We start from the raw sequence: 16,300 nt of genomic DNA on the forward strand, positions 1-16,300 counted from the left end.
TGCCAATAGGTTGTCATTTCCATCAAACACCCTTAACTGAAAATAGGGTTTAGTAGGCTTACCATTAAAAAAAAAAAAGAAAAAAAAAAGAAAAAAGAAAAAGGAAAAAAGAAAGAAGCCTCTTGAAAATTTTCATATATCATTAGCTTAGTTATTAAAATAAAAGGAAAAAACTTTATCATTTTCTGTCTAATTTCTCACTAATAAGCTTTATATCTTCATTATTGCATTAGTATGATAAAATGAAGTTTTATTTTTTTATTTGAGAGAGTTTTAACCTATAACGTCTGCTTCTAATAATATTTCCTTTTTATCAGACTAAGACACTAATTGGTTTTTTGTGTAGACAGAGATTAAATCCCAAATCTCTTATTCAATATATATATATATATATATATATTTACTAGTTAATTTAACTAAAATCCACGATAAAATGAAGTTATATTTCCATTTTTAAGAGAATGCACAAATTAACGGAGGAATGTTCAAAAAAATTGTCAACAAGCCCTTAATGGATTCCTTAAGGAAGGTGCCATATCAAGATTGGGAAAATTGCATGCGTTATTAAATGACCAAGCACATCCTCAATATTAACATTATTTAAAGGAACATGATTGAAGACCATGAACAAAGTATTTACCCCTCATTATTTTGACCATATATATCAAATATTATTACATGATCCACTTATATTGTATAACGAAATTGCATGTCCTTAATTACGACAAATGGCTCAGTTTATGTATAATACATCATGTGATGTGCTTTCGTCATTTCACACGCATGCATCATGTGATGTGCTTTCGTCATTTCGCACGCTATAAGTATATTAAAATTATTAGCATAATTTATTTAAGTAGAAATCTATTACTAAAGTTTAATGAAGTTAAATATACATAGACAATTAATTAAAGTTGGTTTATATATATATATATATATATATATATCATACTTGTATTATGTGGCTCAATATAAATGTTACACATTAATATTATATGATGTGCTTTTGCCATGCAATTATATTAAAATAACATAGTAATTAGCTCTAAGTTAAATTCTGCTGCCAAAGTTTCGAGAAATTTAAAGTACTACTTCGATTATAATTTAAATATTAAAAATTTCAAAGAAATTTTAAAAGAAATATTTTTCTTTATTTTATGGTTATTTTAATTTAATGGATAATTTATTATTACTTTCATTTTGATAATGATATTAGACAATGTACTTTTGTCACGTAACTAGAAGTATTTTTTTTTTCTTCGATTTTGCTATTTATTTTATTGTTCACTTTTAATTATATTATTGAAATATTCAATTCAATTTACATATGATTTTTAATTAATTTTCGCATGCACCATTTGGCCACATTAAATTATTTGCATAATTTTCTCTAAGTGAAATATATTGTCAAAATTTCAAGAAGTCAAAAAAATGTTGTTCCGATTAAGAGTTTATTATTATTATTATTTTTTTAATTTAAAAATATTTTTTAATTTAAATTATTTTGATATTCTGCCATAACTTTTTTTTTTCAGCCATAAAGTCAGATTTTATACTCGTGCACATGCTATGTAGCTCTTTTTATGCGCGTGCTTTGGTCTAAATGAAATTATTATTGATGCATGATTTAAGAATTTTATAAGAAAATTTATTATTAAAAACCTAAAGTTTTTGGTTTTGATAAAACTTGGTTGCACGTGATGTGATTTCGCACATGATTAAACTTATTTTTATTTTTCTAAAAATTGCTATCTATTTTGTTCTATTTCAATTATACTAAATAAATATATTCTTAATTTATATCTAATTCGAACCCTAATACTCGGACAGTAGAAAATTCTTACCCACGATTAATTATAATATTAGTATTAGTATATATTATATCATTATTGGTAGTACATATATAACAAAACATATTCTACTAACCTTTTTGTTTTTTGTTTTTTACTTCCTAGGCATCTTTGACTAATGACTAACATCGATCTATAGGATGAGAATGGCGGTTATTAACTCATCCTAAAAGTTTTTTTGGTAGAAACTCATCCTAAAAGTTGAAACGTACACATTTGGAATCATCTTTCTTCTACTACTACAGTATATAAACAACTATAGTTTAAGATCCAAATCCATTATCTTTTTCCTTTAATCTCTTCCTTATGTTTGTGTCTCGTACGTGTCTAAGTGGAGAGAAACAAACACAATGGAAAGTAAACCTTTTTGTTGGATTCTTCTATCCTTGCTCATTCTTTCATGCTTCGTGTCTCAAACTCATGAAAAAATGCAAGAACAAACTCTAGCCTATCTTCACAATTCCATATTGAAGAAAATTTCTGGCTTCGACACGAGTTTTTTCGAGGCACTCAACAGTTTCAATGAAACTAATGTTCATCCTCAGGAGGGGTTGAAGGAGAGAGATAGGATTGAGAGATTGCCTGGACAAGAACAAGTGAATTTCTCTCAATATGGTGGCTATGTCACGGTGGATAAATTAGCTGGTCGTGCACTTTATTATTACTTTGTTGAAGCTCACCATTCTAAGGATTCATTGCCTCTTCTTCTTTGGCTTAATGGAGGTATTCAGTACTATACTTGATCTTATCTCAGTCTCCAGTTAATGTCACTATTTTTTTTTTGATAAAAAGTTAATGTCACTATCAACTAGTGGAAACACATGTATAAATAATTTTTTCTTTTTCTTTTTCGTTTTCTTCTTTGTTTATGTGTTTAGTGCCTTTTCTTTTTATTAATTTGTTTCTTTTTAAGTTTTAGAGATAGACAGTGAGGGATAACCGATAAGGAAAAAAAAGAAAAAAGATAGCATTTTTTTTTTTTTCCCTCACAAAAACAGGGCAGCGTTAGCTTTGGTATAGGGGCCTAGGGGGGTCTTGGCGGTTGAACCCCTAGACCAAAGCTAACTCTGCCCTAAAATAATAAAAATAATAAAAATTTGAACGTCTTGAGGCCCTAAATCTTTTTTTTTTTTTTTTTTAAGTTCAAAGCAACTGAAATAATCTTAAATATGATCCCTTTAACAATCTAATAATGCAAATAAAGTTTCTGATCGAATTTATGAGTGGAGTGGTTGAATTTGAATGTATTTGTTATTTGTTAAGTGGGGATTGGGGCATAGACTAGTCAGTCAATCAGTAATTAGTAAATATTAACACTAAAAAAACAATTAAACAATTAGATAAGGGATGATTCTAAAAAAAATAAAAAATTAGACAAGGGGCGTAGGACAGGGGAGTGATTGAGTGAAGACAAAAATAAATGTTAACACAACAAAAATTTTCTTAACAGAATTACAAAGACTAATAGTTGTCAAAGTTAAGCTGAATTGTTAAATAAAGTTACAATTAATTTATACTTTTGATCGAATTGTGAGTGGAGTGGTTGAGTTTGAATGTGTTTTTAGTTTGTTATATGTTAAGTGGGGATTAGGGTATGGGACAGTCAATTAATTAGTTGTCAGTATATGTTAACAATAAAAAACAATTGAAAAATTAGACAATGGCTAATTCTAAGAAAAAAAGATAAAAAAATTTGACGGGGGCGTGGGATAGAGGAGTAACTAGTGAAGACAAAAACAAAAGTTAACACAACAAAAATTTTCTTAATAGAATTACAAAGACCAGTAGTTGTCAAAGTTGAGAGTTGAATTGTTAAATAAAGTTAATATTAATTTATACTATTCATCGAATCTGCGAGTGGAGTGACTAAATTTGAAAGTGTTTTTAATTTGTTATTTGTTAGGTGAGGATTGGGGCATGGAGCAATCAGTCAATCAATAGTTATTAAATATTAACACTAAAAGACAATTAAACAATTAGACAATGGATGATTCTTAAAAAAATTAAAAAAAAAAAAAATTAGACAAGGGGCATAGGACAAGGGAGTCATTGAGTGAAGACAAAAACAACTGTTAACACAACAACAACTTTCTTAATATAATGTCAAAGGCCAATAGTTGTCAAAGTTGAGTTGAATTGTTGAATAACATTACAACTAATTTATACTTTTGATCCAATCAACGATCGAGTTGAGTGGCTAATTTTAAATGTGTTTTAATTTGTTATTTGTTAAGTGGAGATTGGAGCATGGGCCAGTCAGTCAATTAGTATTTAGTAAATGTTAACAATAAATGACAATTAAATAATTAGACAATGCATGATTCTAAAAACAACATAGACAAGGGGTGTGGGACAAGGGAGTGATTCATTCAAGATAAAAAGAAATGTTAACACAACAAAAATTTGCTTATTAGAATTACAAAGACCAATAGTTGTCAAAGTTGAGTTTTATTGTTTAATAAAGTTACAATTAATTTATACTTTTGATTGAATCTGCATGTGGAGTGGCTAAATTTGAATGTGTTTTTAATTTGTTATTTGTTAAAAGGGGATTGAGGCATGGACTAGTCAGTCATTTAGTAGTCATTAAATGTTGACAATAAAAGACAATTAAAAAATGGATGATTCTTAAAAAAAAATAATAATAATAATAAAAATAAGATAAGGGGTGTGGGACAAGGGAGTGATTAGTTGAAAACATAAACAAAAGTTAACACAACAAATTTTTTTTAATAGAATTACAAAGACCAAGAGTGTCAAAGTTGAGTTGAATTGTTAAATAAAGTTGCAATTAATTTATACTTTTGATTGAATCTGCAAGTGGAGTGGTTGAATTTGAATGTGTTTTTAATTTGTTATTTGTTAAGTGGGGATTAGGGCATGGGCTAGTCAGTCAATCAGTATTTAGTAAATGTTAACATTAAAAGACAATTAAACAATTAGACAGTAGATTATTCTAAGAAAAAAAATAAAAGATTAAACAAGTGGCGTGCGACAGGAGAGTGATTGAGAGAAGACAAAAACAAAAGTTAGCAAAACAAAAATTTTCTTGATAGAATTACAAAGACCAATAGTTGTTGAAGTTGAGTTGAATTATTAAATAAAGTTACAATTAATTTATACTTTTGATTGAATATGTGAGTGGAGTGGTTGATTTTAATTTTTTTAATTTGTTATTTATTAAGTGGGGATTAGGGCCTCGGTCAATTAGTCAATTAGTATTTAGTGAATGTTAACTTTAAAAGACAATTAAAAAATTAGACAATAGATGATTCTAAAAAAAGAAAATAAAATAAAAAATTAGCCAAGGGGTGTGGAACAAAGGAGTGATTGAGCAAAGACAAAAACAAATATTAACACAACAAAAATTTTCTTAATAGAATTATAAAACCTATAGTAAGCTGTCAAAGATGGGTTCAATTGTTAAATAAAGGAATTGGACAAAGTAAAGAAAAAAACTAATTGATAAAAATATTCTAATTAATAATAATTAAAAGTCAACATTTTTTTTTTTTTGAGAAATAATTAAAGTTCACTTAACAACAATAATTAATATATATATATATATATATATATAAAACAATAATTAATATATTTTTAGCTTTTTTATTTTTTTAATATGATATGGAAATCTCACTCTAACCTAATCTAAGTGTATATATGTGTGAAACTCTATCCTAAAAACTTGAACATTGGCCCTTGTCCCCCACCCCAAAAAGAACTTGAACGTATGAAGTGATCATCATGCCAGGGGTATACAATTGTATTGTATTTAAAAACTATAGATTATTTCCATGATTTAGTCTTAGCAATCATAATTAGTATGTTCATTATATGAAAAACAATATACCAAATGAACTTATAATTTATCTTTTATTATCTTATTAGTACTATGAAAGAATTTGAATAAAATCATGTAAACCACAAAATTCATCTCTTACTCAAGATTCATTTTTTTTATTGAACCCTAAGAAAAAAAAAAAATCTTGTAGCCGTAGTCGTATAAAAAGCATTGCTACCCCAAAAAACTTTTACTTTGAACTATAGTCAATTGTTCCTAAAGAAGCCTATGATTAATACTTAAAACAATATATATATATATATATATATATATATATATGTATGTATGTATGTATGTATGTATGTATGTATACTTAGATTGTTTAACCTAATTATTTAACCAAGTTGATACTTATGTTTATTATTTAAATTTAGGTTATACACATACAATCATATTACTTAGTGTGGAAAAGTAAAGAAGGCAAGCAATGTGATGACCTAGGGAAAGCAATAAAACCAACAGTTTCAAGGTAAAAAACCTAGGGAGGATTTAACCTAATCTATCATCAAAGCAACAAATTTGCTATGATAGAATGAAAATTTTACAATAGATTTTTCCCTAAATCTAAAGCTACCTCTTATAGTACTTATTCACACAATTACATGCAGCTCCAAATCTACGGACTCTTTTATTTGAATTTGTCGCACAGAAACACCCACATTTGTGACTCTGAGATCTCACTCAAAGCTTTAAATCATTAGCTATGCATGATTTTGTAGCAGCAACTTTAAATCTACTGGTTCTAATAATGTGTAGATGGAATTCCAGTAGTGACTTTGAAATGAGAAGGCACAGTAACTTTAAGATCTCAAAAGAGTACCTCCAAAGTCATAATAAAACGTGCCTTAATTAGGGTTTCCTTTAAATACTAGAAAACTTAGATCTGAAACCTTAATCACTAAATGGACTTAATGAGCTGTTGGGCCGAAATTAAAGTTTATAGATCCGTGTCTTGATCGGTCGAGTCTTCTATTCAATTGGTTGAACCTGGCATGTTTTGAATTTCTAAACCTGCAACTTCTTTTTTTTTGTATTCTGACTTGCAACACTTTGAGTATTGTCTAATATATATAAACCTATAGACTTAGGAATCTATGTTTAGACAAGTTTGTGCTCTCGATTTGTCAATTGTTCTAAACTTTTAAAACCTAACAGGAATTACTAATTACTTTAGCATTTATATTTTGATGTTAAAGGCACTGGCATATATACCATATAAATAGAAAATAAAAGTGTAAAATTTAAATACTATAACTCGATATAATATTTGTCAACAGAGAAGAAATGGTATCTACATCTTAAGTATCTGCCACCTAGTTATAATATGGTCTTCTTTGATGATTATTATTCTTGCTTGATTTCTCCATAGGTCCTGGTTGTTCATCTCTTGCTTATGGAGCAATGCAAGAGCTCGGACCATTTCGTGTGCACAGTGATGGCAAAACACTTTACGACAACAAATTTTCATGGAATAATGGTATAGCTATATATCTCATAACATTTATTTTATGGTTATTATTTTTTTCAAAATTTAATAATGTAATTCTCATTATTTTCCAAAAACAGATTTTCAATGTTTATTTATTCGAATTTTCTTTTCAGCCGCAAATGTTTTGTTCCTTGAATCTCCTGCCGGGGTAGGATTTTCGTATTCCAACACAACATTGGATTATAGTACAAATGGGGATAGAAGAACTGCAGGAGATAATTATGTGTTTTTGTTGAATTGGCTGAAAAGATTTCCTGAGTACAAGAATCGTGATTTTTATGTTGCTGGAGAAAGCTATGCCGGGCATTATGTTCCTCAACTTGCTCATACTATTCTCTTCCATAATAAGAAAGCTAGCAAGACCATTATCAACCTCAAAGGAATCATTGTATCTCTCTGTCTCTGTCTCTCTCTCTCAAAACACACACATATACAATTGTAAATTAGATAATAGTCTATGAGAAACAATTAGTTAGATGTCACACAACAAGCGTTTATATATCTTTAAGCTTTTCGAAATGAAGAATTTACTGAAACTTAGATGTTATACTACTTGTTAGGCTTTCCATTCTAAAATATTATCATGATGGTGAAGGAAGACATCCTTAGTATATTAAACTGTAATTAACAACATACTTCGTTTTGGTGATCACATGACTTATAAACTTTAAAATGATTTACAAGGTGAATTGACGTTCTAGAGTGCAATTATTTATTGAAAAACTGTTTGGTAGAAGCTTAAATAAACAAAAAACAGTTTATAAATTTTATAAAGTTTGTTTGGTTTGTGAGTTTTTATTTTTTATTTATTTTTTTCAATTTTAAAATCTGATATTCATTATTCAAGATCATTGAGATGTTTTTAAACTCCAAATTGTTTTTGAAGCCAATTTGTAAAACACAGCGGACTGCAGATATATTCACATATGGATAAAATGAGTATTTTTTTTTTTTTTTGGGGTTGTTGATAATTCGATAGTTACAATAAGGTAGAAGAGATTTAAACTTAGAATATTTTCATTAAAAACACCAAACATCTAGAAGGTACCAACTAGTTAAGTTATAAGGTTTTTAATAATAAAATAAGAGAATATTGATATCGTTTTTTAGAAGTAAAATGTTGATTTGCTAGACTGATTAATCATAGGAATAAGGATATTCTCATTACACATGTAGATATAAGAGATTTAAGTCACTTTGATTCCATGATTTCTTAAGTTACAACTTTTACCATTTGTAAAAGAAATTTCTTAAAAAAGTTATAAGATAAATATACTATCAAATGAAAATTATAGATGATTTAATTATACGAATTAAAGGTTAAAATGTGTGGGCGGCTGGTGTTTAATTTACATAGAAGTATCCATGATTCAAATTCTCCCAACTATCGAATTGTTAAAAAAAAATAATAATAATAAAATTAAAATTAAAAATTAATTTTTTATTTTTAAAGCAATAATGGTGAAGCAACGAAGAGATGAGGGTAAAGGTAAGGTTCTCAGTTCAAGAGGCTCTAGCTTGAAATAGTTGTAGTGCAAGTGACATAATTCTAAAACTACTTATATATAATAAGTATTATAATTTTAAAATTAGTTTCTTGGTTAGCCTAGAATTATTTTGAAGTTTAACTAGTTAACATCTTTGACGTCTCTAATAGAAACATGTATTTAGGATTCAAAACTTTCTTCCATCGTAATTATAGAATTACAAAACAAATATCTTAATGTTTTTGTTTTCATAATGCAGATTGGAAATGCAGTGATCAACGATGAAACAGATACGCAAGGAATGCTTGATTACCTTGAGACCCATGCAATCGTTTCAGACCAAGATGTGTATCAATTACAAAAATATTGCAACTTCTCATCCAATGCCTCCACTCAGTCTCATGAGTGCATTGCGGCCAGTGAAGCAGCGTCGAAAGATATTTCCTACATCAATATCTATAACATTTATGCTCCCTTGTGCTCCTCTTCCAATCTCACAGCTCAACCCAAGAAAACATCCGTAAGTTGATAAATTTTTCTAGTGAGTTTGAAACGAGAAAGAATAGAACAAGAGGGAAAATGTGCAAGTGGTTAGGAAATTAAGGAATCCAAGTTCTTAAAAAGTTTTGTAATTTTTTTTTCTAATTTCCTTCATTGCATACATGCTTCTAATTAAGATCCAATGATTCTTAAATTTTTAACCAACAAATGTGCTTTTAGCTTTAGAAGTTATTACACGCATCATTCATGTTGCATCAGTCTAAAAAACTTGGGTGCGTTTGTATAAGTTTGGGAAATGGCGTTTTGGGTTTAAAATGAACGTTTATAAAAAGGTTATCTGGAGTTGTAACAACCTTTTGATTTTTAAAAATGCATTTTTAACACGCTCATTATTTAAAAAGAGATGTCATTTATAATATATCATATTATGACTTTTTGCTCCTAAAAATGTAATTTACATTGTTCTGTTATTTTGTGGTGCAGATATTTAAATTTGATCCATGCAGCGAGTACTATGTATATGCTTATATGAATAGGCCTGAAGTTCAAGAAGCCCTACATGCCAATGTTACTAGACTCACACATGACTGGGAACCATGTAGTAATGTCATACAAAAATGGGTTGATAGTCCATCAACCATCATTCCCCATTTGCAGGAGCTCATGGCCAATGGCATTCGAGTGTGGATTTTCAGGTAAAAATATTATTGTCATATCTTTCGTTGTTCTATATTGACACAATTAGGAATTAACCTTTATTTTTTGTTGTTGTTACTCTCTCTAATTAATTTAGAAATGTTTCCAATTCAATACTCTTTTATTTTTTTTTAAAGACATTTAATTGTATTTTCAATTTTGTCATTCTTTAATGTCCACCAAAATGAAGTCGTATGGAAGCGAAAATATTATAAACGATGAATGGTGTTTGGTGAAAATTAGATAAAATGACAAAGAAAAACAATTAATGTAAACGTTAAAAAAAAAAAAAAAAAAAAAAAGAAAAAAAGAAAACAACAACAACAACAACAACAACAACAACAACAACAACAACTGAAGTGAAAACAGGTCAAAGTTAGATCATTGTAATTTGTAATTTAGCATTATTTTTATTATTACTAATTGGTTTATAAACAAATACATAGTTCATCTTTGCTAAGATCAATACTCCACCTTAATGGAAAAAAATTAACCTCTTTCATTTGCTTAATGAGTTGAGCACAAACATATTTACCTCCTTTAAGTCTCTTTATTTTAGAGTAAAAGCTTTAGAATAAAGAAACCTAAAGGAGGAAGTAAGGACCATGGTTCAAGTTTTCAGAGAGAACTTCATATATATACACTTAGAGTAAGTTAGAGTATGATTTCTATCTCAGATATATATATATATATATATATATATATATAAATAAAAGAAAAAGTTGAAACCAATAGATCTTACTACTACTTGGGGTTTAATTGGTTATAAAATGGTTACGGACCACAAACTACAATATATAGAGGAAATCAAATCCCAAATACAGGTCATCTTAACTTCAAAATCACTAGGAGTTTTGAAGAGTTAACCTTAATTTCTAGGATATTTTAGTGCTTACCACACGTTAACACGTTAACAAACAAAGAAGTTATCGATGATTTCACTGACTTTTTAAGACTTGTGGATCATATCTTGGCATCCTTATATATTCTGATCAATATATGATAATCAAAGTATATATACAAATCTCAAATGAGTCTTTATTGGATGAAATGCAGTGGTGATATTGATGGAAGGGTACCTGTTACTTCAACAAAATACTCTATAAACAAAATGAAGCTTCCTATAAAGACTGCATGGCATCCTTGGTTCCTCACTAAAGATCAGGTATTGCATAGTTCTGTTTAACTTGAATATTTCAATACATGTTTTTGCTTCAAAAAGCTCAAAATATTCTAACATCCTTTATTCAATAGTGAAGATTTAACTTGAATATTTCAATACATGTTTTTGCTTCAAAAAGCTCAAAATATTCTAACATCCTTTTTTCAATAGTGAAGATAACTTTTTTTTGTTGTTGTCACAGGTTGGTGGCTATACACAAGTGTATGAGGGAGACCTAACATTTGCGACAGTAAGAGAAGCAGGACATCAAGTGCCAAGCTACCAGCCTGCGAGAGCATTTTCTTTGATCAAACACTTCCTTGAAGGCAAACCACTTCCTGATATCAGTAGACATAATTAATTTCATTTTTTATCTAAATTTCATAAGTCCACATAGGCTCTAGCTAAGTTGGTTCCTTTGCCTTTGTAGTGCCAACTATGTTTGTTTTGATTATCTGCGTTTACCTAATAAAAAGTTAATAGCATGTTTCTATTTTGAGCAAAAGCCCAACTTGTTTTTACTTTTCAATCATTTAATATGTGGTCCACTTTTGTTCCAACAATTATATCACTGTTAGGGTTCATAAATGTGTTGGTGAATCCTAGTGTAGAACATATCAAAATTAGGTTGTTTAAATAAATCTGTTTTAGGGTTGAGTTTGGGCTAGAAGCTACTCAAAAATGACAAAGTTTGGATTTGTTCAAAAATGATGAGTTGGTGATCTTTTACTTATATATTTTATCTTATATATATAAATAATTTATGAGTGAAACTGGTTGTTTCATTGTCAAAAAAAAATTTGAGGCTTTAAAATAGACAAAAATTGGACTCAATTCGGATTTCAAACGAGTGAGATGTGATTATTTGAAGTTGATACAATTTTGCTATCTCTGAGTGTTTAATTGACCAAAACTTAATTCACTTGACTGAAAATTGTCTAAACAATAAATTGACTTGATGTGATACTTTATTTAACCAATATTTTTCTCTATTTAAACCAATTATTGTTACAAATAGAGGGTGAAATGCTCACATACAAGAGTAAATCTAAAAGCCAAACTTTCTTGAATTTAAAAGAGTTCTAAATTCCTCTCCTCAGTGTTTCTCATTATTAAGGGACTGGATTGTCTTTCTCTTCTTCCTTTGCGACCTGTCATTTCTAGAATTGAGTGTGGGTCCCATTGTTGCTTTTGTTCAGTGGGAGCTCTTTGGTGCTACCGCTGATTTCTAGGACAGACGAGAAAGAAGCATAACGACCACGAAAGTGATTTTTGTTTTTTTTACTTTAACAGTTTAATCATTCATGTATCAAACTAACAAACGGCATGTCCACGTCGGTAATGGTACAGTTTTTTTTTTTTTTTTTTTTGGGTGCAATATTTAATTTTCTAATAATTTTTTTAACATGCATTTAGTAAAAAACCTAACATTCATCTATCAGAGCATATCATATGACATTTTATAGACATATCGACTAATCGCATCATTATCGACGTCGACGTATGTATCTCATCATGTCCTAAAATTCATCTAAATAGACATATCATCATCTCATCCACAATTATAATCTAACATTCATCTAGGCATGGTACACGTCCTGCGTACCCTTCATCTAGCCATTTCATGCTTTATATCATGGAATAAGATATTAGATGGCATCATGTAGCATAAGGGCAGCAAGCATACCATTACAACATTCAAGGGCCGTAGGCATGGAGTATCAATCATGTTCATCATCCAAGCATTGCACATAACAAGGCATCATAAGTTCATCAAGCACATCACACTCATCGCATATATGCATGTCCATGTTATAAAGTATGACTTACATTTGATAGGCCAAGAATGTATTGACTCTTTGTGATAAATTAACAAATTAATTAGTCAAGTTAATTAATTAATTCAATTAGCATGCAATACGCGTGGTAGCATAAATAAATCACCAATTAACTAACGCTCTGTTTGTTTCGATGTAAAAAATTTTACGTGTAAATGTTTTCAAGAAAAAATTTTTAAGTGTTTGGATTGACCTCAATACTAGAAAATGCAAATACAAACCAACAGCCACCAACCACCACAAACCCAATCACCATAGTCACCACCAGCCACCTAAATCACAAATTGGAGAGAAGAAATCAATAAAAGCCAACCAGACATTGAAGCCTGCCCAACCACCACTACCCACAAACCCACCTAGCCACCCACTGCAACGCTTAAGCCATCCCAGAAACCCATATTGTGAATGAACAAAAAACCCGCTCACTCTCAGCGATTCCAAATCAGAGATCTTAACAGTGGCGTTTGTAGCTTTCAAAACCAGATCCAACCAACGAGCAATGGAGCAGCGATGATACGGCTCACCTCGGGCCTCTCACGGCGACTTCTCCAATGACAAAACAGACCGAAATTTGATGGTGGTTCCACCAGAATGGAGGTGAAGGGCGGCGAAGGGTGCTAGCGGAGTGGAGGCGGAGAGTGGCCGGTGGGTGTTGTTACTAGTTTGGGCTAGTGTGAGAGAGGATGAGTAAAGTATGAGAAAGGGAGAGAGAGTCGGGTGTGAGGTTGTGAGGTTTTTGTAAAATATTTTACACCTGCTTTTTTGGTAAAATATTTTACAAGTTTTTACCCACAAAGTTTTAGTCAAAGGAAAATATTTTACTACTTTGACTATATTTTACATGCAATCAAACACTTGAAAATAGGAAAATATTTTACGTAAAATATTTTACATCGAAACAAATAGAGCGTAAATGCAGCGGAAATTAAATTGACACAGTAATTTGTTTTCGAATGGGGAAAACCTACACGGCAAAAACTCCATCGGGTGATTTTAAGGTCATCACTCTCGAGAATCCACTATTATGACAACAAGCGGTTACAAGTAAAGGAATCCTAGTACCTTATACCAACCTACAGTTAAACCCTTACCCCAATACCCAATTGGATTTGTTCTATAGTGACCAATCTCTACTTTTCAATGCACGATTCCCAATACGTGACTAACCAATTCGATGCGTGGATTTTAGTACGCGGCTTACTCACCAACTTGAGAAAGATGTTGGCTGCAAAGTTCTTTAGTTCATCACATGATGAAGATCACGAACCTCCTTGGTTACAAAACTCTACGATGTACAAACACAACAGCTTCTTCAAAAAAAGGATGAATTATGGCAAATTTTGTCTCCGGTCACAATTTGCATGAACAAAACTTTGCTTCACACTTGCGCAACCTTTGACAGCCCTTAAAATAATCCTTATATATGTATAGGATTGTAAGAAAAGAAAGCCCAAACATATACCTATGGATTGGATCAAAATCAGAGCTAAAAAACAAGCTAGTTGTCAAGCATTGGGCTTAGCAGCTCTTTAAATCTCAATAGATACTAACTATCGAGCTAGCTGTCGAGTTTTAAAATCCAGCACTTCTTCACTTATTTCTTGGACAGATTTGCATGACTTTAACACTTGATCTTGAAAGCTTGTTTCTTGAAGCGTTAAACACATCCTAGATCTACCCAATTACAAGTAAAGTATGTTTTGTTAAAAGATTAGTCAATTTACTTAAAATATTGACATATGTTCTTAACATGATTCAAATATGTCCTAACAATCTCCCCCTTTGGCAATTCATGACAAAACCACAACAAACAAATGAACATATGAGAGAAGTCATAAAACACTCAACTCATACGCACTTGTTGATTACAATAAAATCTATCCTAACACAAACTCTTGAAAAACTTTGCAAGAAGAGAGTTTATGGCAAGAAGACTTTAACAACCTGTATTTCTGAAACACTTTGAACAAAATTCATCATGACATCTTAGTGTGAAACAGAAATAATAAATTACATACAATATATAAGAATTATGTGCATAAAGAGAGAAAAGAAACAATATATGGAAAGATAGGTGAATAACATACATCAATATATATAAACCCAAATATAAGTACAAAGTATGTCAAATGGTCACAAGACCAATATACATGAGGTAAATGTAAAAGAAAGAAAAGAAAATACATAAAAACCTCACTACATCCCTCATAGACACTTCCCCTATTACAAAAATCTTCTATGCTAACCCTCCTCCTATTTATATGACTACTCTTATATCAAAACTACTTCCCCTTTTTGTCACGAGTGACAAAGGGTAAGTACATTAAGTAGACATCTCATCATCACTGGGTTAGATAGCATCCTCGTCCTCATCAGCATCATCACTGCCGGAGCCATCATCACTCTCGTCCTCAAAAACCGATGGAGATGGAGAAGAAGCAACAGTGAAACCACCCATAACAGCCTGTCATCGTGCGATAAGACCGACACAAGTGTTCACCTGACACAACTCATTACTGAGTGTGTCTAGGCAAGCATCCATGCACACAAGCTGTGCCATGATGACCTCAATAGTCATTCCACCTATAGAAGACGAAGGAGTAGGGGTGGAAGGAGCGGTAGAAGTTGGAGGAGCTGTCATCTTGGTCTATGTCCGCCTCGGGCGAAGTTGAGCCTCACTTCGTCTAATGGTAGTGGTGTCAATGGCACTTATAACAGAGAAGTGATCAGACACAGGATAGGGGACAAAAAAATGGCGAATGATCCTCGTGATAGCTGAAGGAAAAATGAGCTTATCACGGGTCACTGTATCCTAAAATGAGCTTATCAAAGGTTGCTGTATCCCTATAGACATCTATAAGGGATAGGATGAAGTGAAAAGGGAAGTCGATAGAAATTTCCTCTAAGAGGGACAACCAAAACCGAGCACAAGGCTCTGTGATAGTGTAATAGTAAGACAAGGGATGAAGAATGAATGTCATCACCATGTTAAAGAATCTCGGACCTTTTGCAAAGTCAGAGCAAGGGGTGTTTTGACGGTCACCCTAAGATGAAGGTGTCTCACAAAAGAGAGACGAGAGTTCGTCTTTGGACATAGTCCTCAGACAATTGCAACCAAGATAGTTAGGATGCGCTACCCTAGGAACGTGTAGTACCTCGGATATAAGATTCAGAGTAACTACAATGCGTATACCCCAAACGCGAATGACAAACTAGGGTATAAAGTAATCAAATCCGTGCATATTGGAGCAAAACTCCTATATGATCACAGAAGGCCACGTGGTCGGGATGCCACACAATGACTCCAAACCCCTACTGTAGATGATAGTGAGAAGGTCAGTATCAGAAAAATCCAATAGGATGACTTTGCATTTTGAATGAATGCCTCGTTGAGAAAAGTTCTTCGAAAAGTCCTTTCAGGTTTTATCATCACGAA

General features: G+C 31.0%; 1 protein-coding gene across 1 annotated transcript; it reads left to right on the forward strand.

Annotated features, from left to right (window-relative positions):
• The first annotated feature begins 2,044 nt into the window (after positions 1 to 2,044).
• On the forward strand, positions 2,045 to 11,658 carry LOC115987944 (serine carboxypeptidase-like 40). The gene is made up of 7 exons (XM_031111553.1): positions 2,045 to 2,573; positions 7,061 to 7,168; positions 7,294 to 7,568; positions 8,927 to 9,187; positions 9,652 to 9,863; positions 10,921 to 11,029; positions 11,229 to 11,658. Exons 1-7 carry the CDS (start codon positions 2,201 to 2,203, stop codon positions 11,385 to 11,387), a joined length of 1,497 nt encoding a protein of 498 aa, XP_030967413.1. The 5' UTR covers positions 2,045 to 2,200; the 3' UTR covers positions 11,388 to 11,658.
• The last annotated feature ends 4,642 nt before the right edge of the window (positions 11,659 to 16,300 follow it).

Source organism: Quercus lobata, chromosome 4 (genome assembly GCF_001633185.2).
Source record: "Quercus lobata isolate SW786 chromosome 4, ValleyOak3.0 Primary Assembly, whole genome shotgun sequence".
NCBI lineage: Eukaryota > Viridiplantae > Streptophyta > Magnoliopsida > Fagales > Fagaceae > Quercus > Quercus lobata.

What these genes read in the sequence shown, in the direction of transcription:
- LOC115987944 (XM_031111553.1), top strand. Translation starts at nt 2,201, where the DNA reads ATGGAAAGTAAACCTTTTTGTTGGATTCTTCTATCCTTGCTCATTCTT. An exon ending in CAAATTTTCATGGAATAATG is followed by an intron (nt 7,169 to 7,293) that starts GTATAGCTATAT and finishes TTTTCTTTTCAG; the next exon opens with CCGCAAATGTTTTGTTCCTT. An exon ending in GGTTCCTCACTAAAGATCAG is followed by an intron (nt 11,030 to 11,228) that starts GTATTGCATAGT and finishes TTGTTGTCACAG; the next exon opens with GTTGGTGGCTATACACAAGT.